The sequence below is a fragment of the Triticum dicoccoides genome, chromosome 1A, assembly GCF_002162155.2.
Source record: "Triticum dicoccoides isolate Atlit2015 ecotype Zavitan chromosome 1A, WEW_v2.0, whole genome shotgun sequence".
Lineage (NCBI taxonomy): Eukaryota > Viridiplantae > Streptophyta > Magnoliopsida > Poales > Poaceae > Triticum > Triticum dicoccoides.
In genome coordinates, this window is record NC_041380.1 from 404798392 (window position 1) to 404798865 (window position 474).

The 474-nt window shown below is 53.6% G+C and overlaps 2 protein-coding genes across 2 annotated transcripts in view; both read left to right on the forward strand.

The window, feature by feature from the left end:
• The window catches only part of LOC119353363 (cell division control protein 48 homolog A-like), a 1710-nt gene extending 1689 nt beyond the window's left edge, over positions 1 to 21 (forward strand). The window contains exon 2 of the mRNA XM_037619969.1: positions 17 to 21. Coding sequence (XP_037475866.1) covers positions 17 to 21 — 5 coding nt within the window. The remainder of the gene's footprint in view (positions 1 to 16) is intronic.
• Positions 22 to 55: 34 nt separating this feature from the next.
• The window catches only part of LOC119295001 (cell division control protein 48 homolog D-like), a 909-nt gene continuing 490 nt past the window's right edge, over positions 56 to 474 (forward strand). The window contains exon 1 of the mRNA XM_037573354.1: positions 56 to 471. Coding sequence (XP_037429251.1) covers positions 56 to 471 — 416 coding nt within the window. The remainder of the gene's footprint in view (positions 472 to 474) is intronic.

Here is a 474-nt window from a genome sequence, read left to right on the forward strand (position 1 = left end):
TGCTAACGAGTGCCAGGCTAACTTCATCAGCATCAAAGGACCGGAGCTGCTTACCATGTGGTTTGGTGAGAGCGAGGCCAATGTGCGTGAGATTTTCGATAAGGCAAGGCAGTCGGCACCATGTGTCCTCTTTTTCGATGAGCTCGACTCGATTGCCACCCAGAGAGGAAACAGTGTCGGCGATGCCGGAGGCGCCGCTGATAGAGTGCTGAATCAGCTTCTTACCGAAATGGACGGAATGAATGCCAAGAAAACCGTGTTCATTATCGGTGCCACCAACAGGCCAGACATCATAGACCCAGCCTTGCTTAGGCCTGGGCGCCTTGATCAGCTCATTTACATTCCTCTGCCTGATGTCGAATCAAGGCTCCAGATCTTCAGGGCCTGCCTTAGGAAGTCTCCTGTGGCCAAGGACGTTGACCTGAATGCACTCGCCAAATACACGCAAGGGTTCAGCGGCGCAGACATCACGGA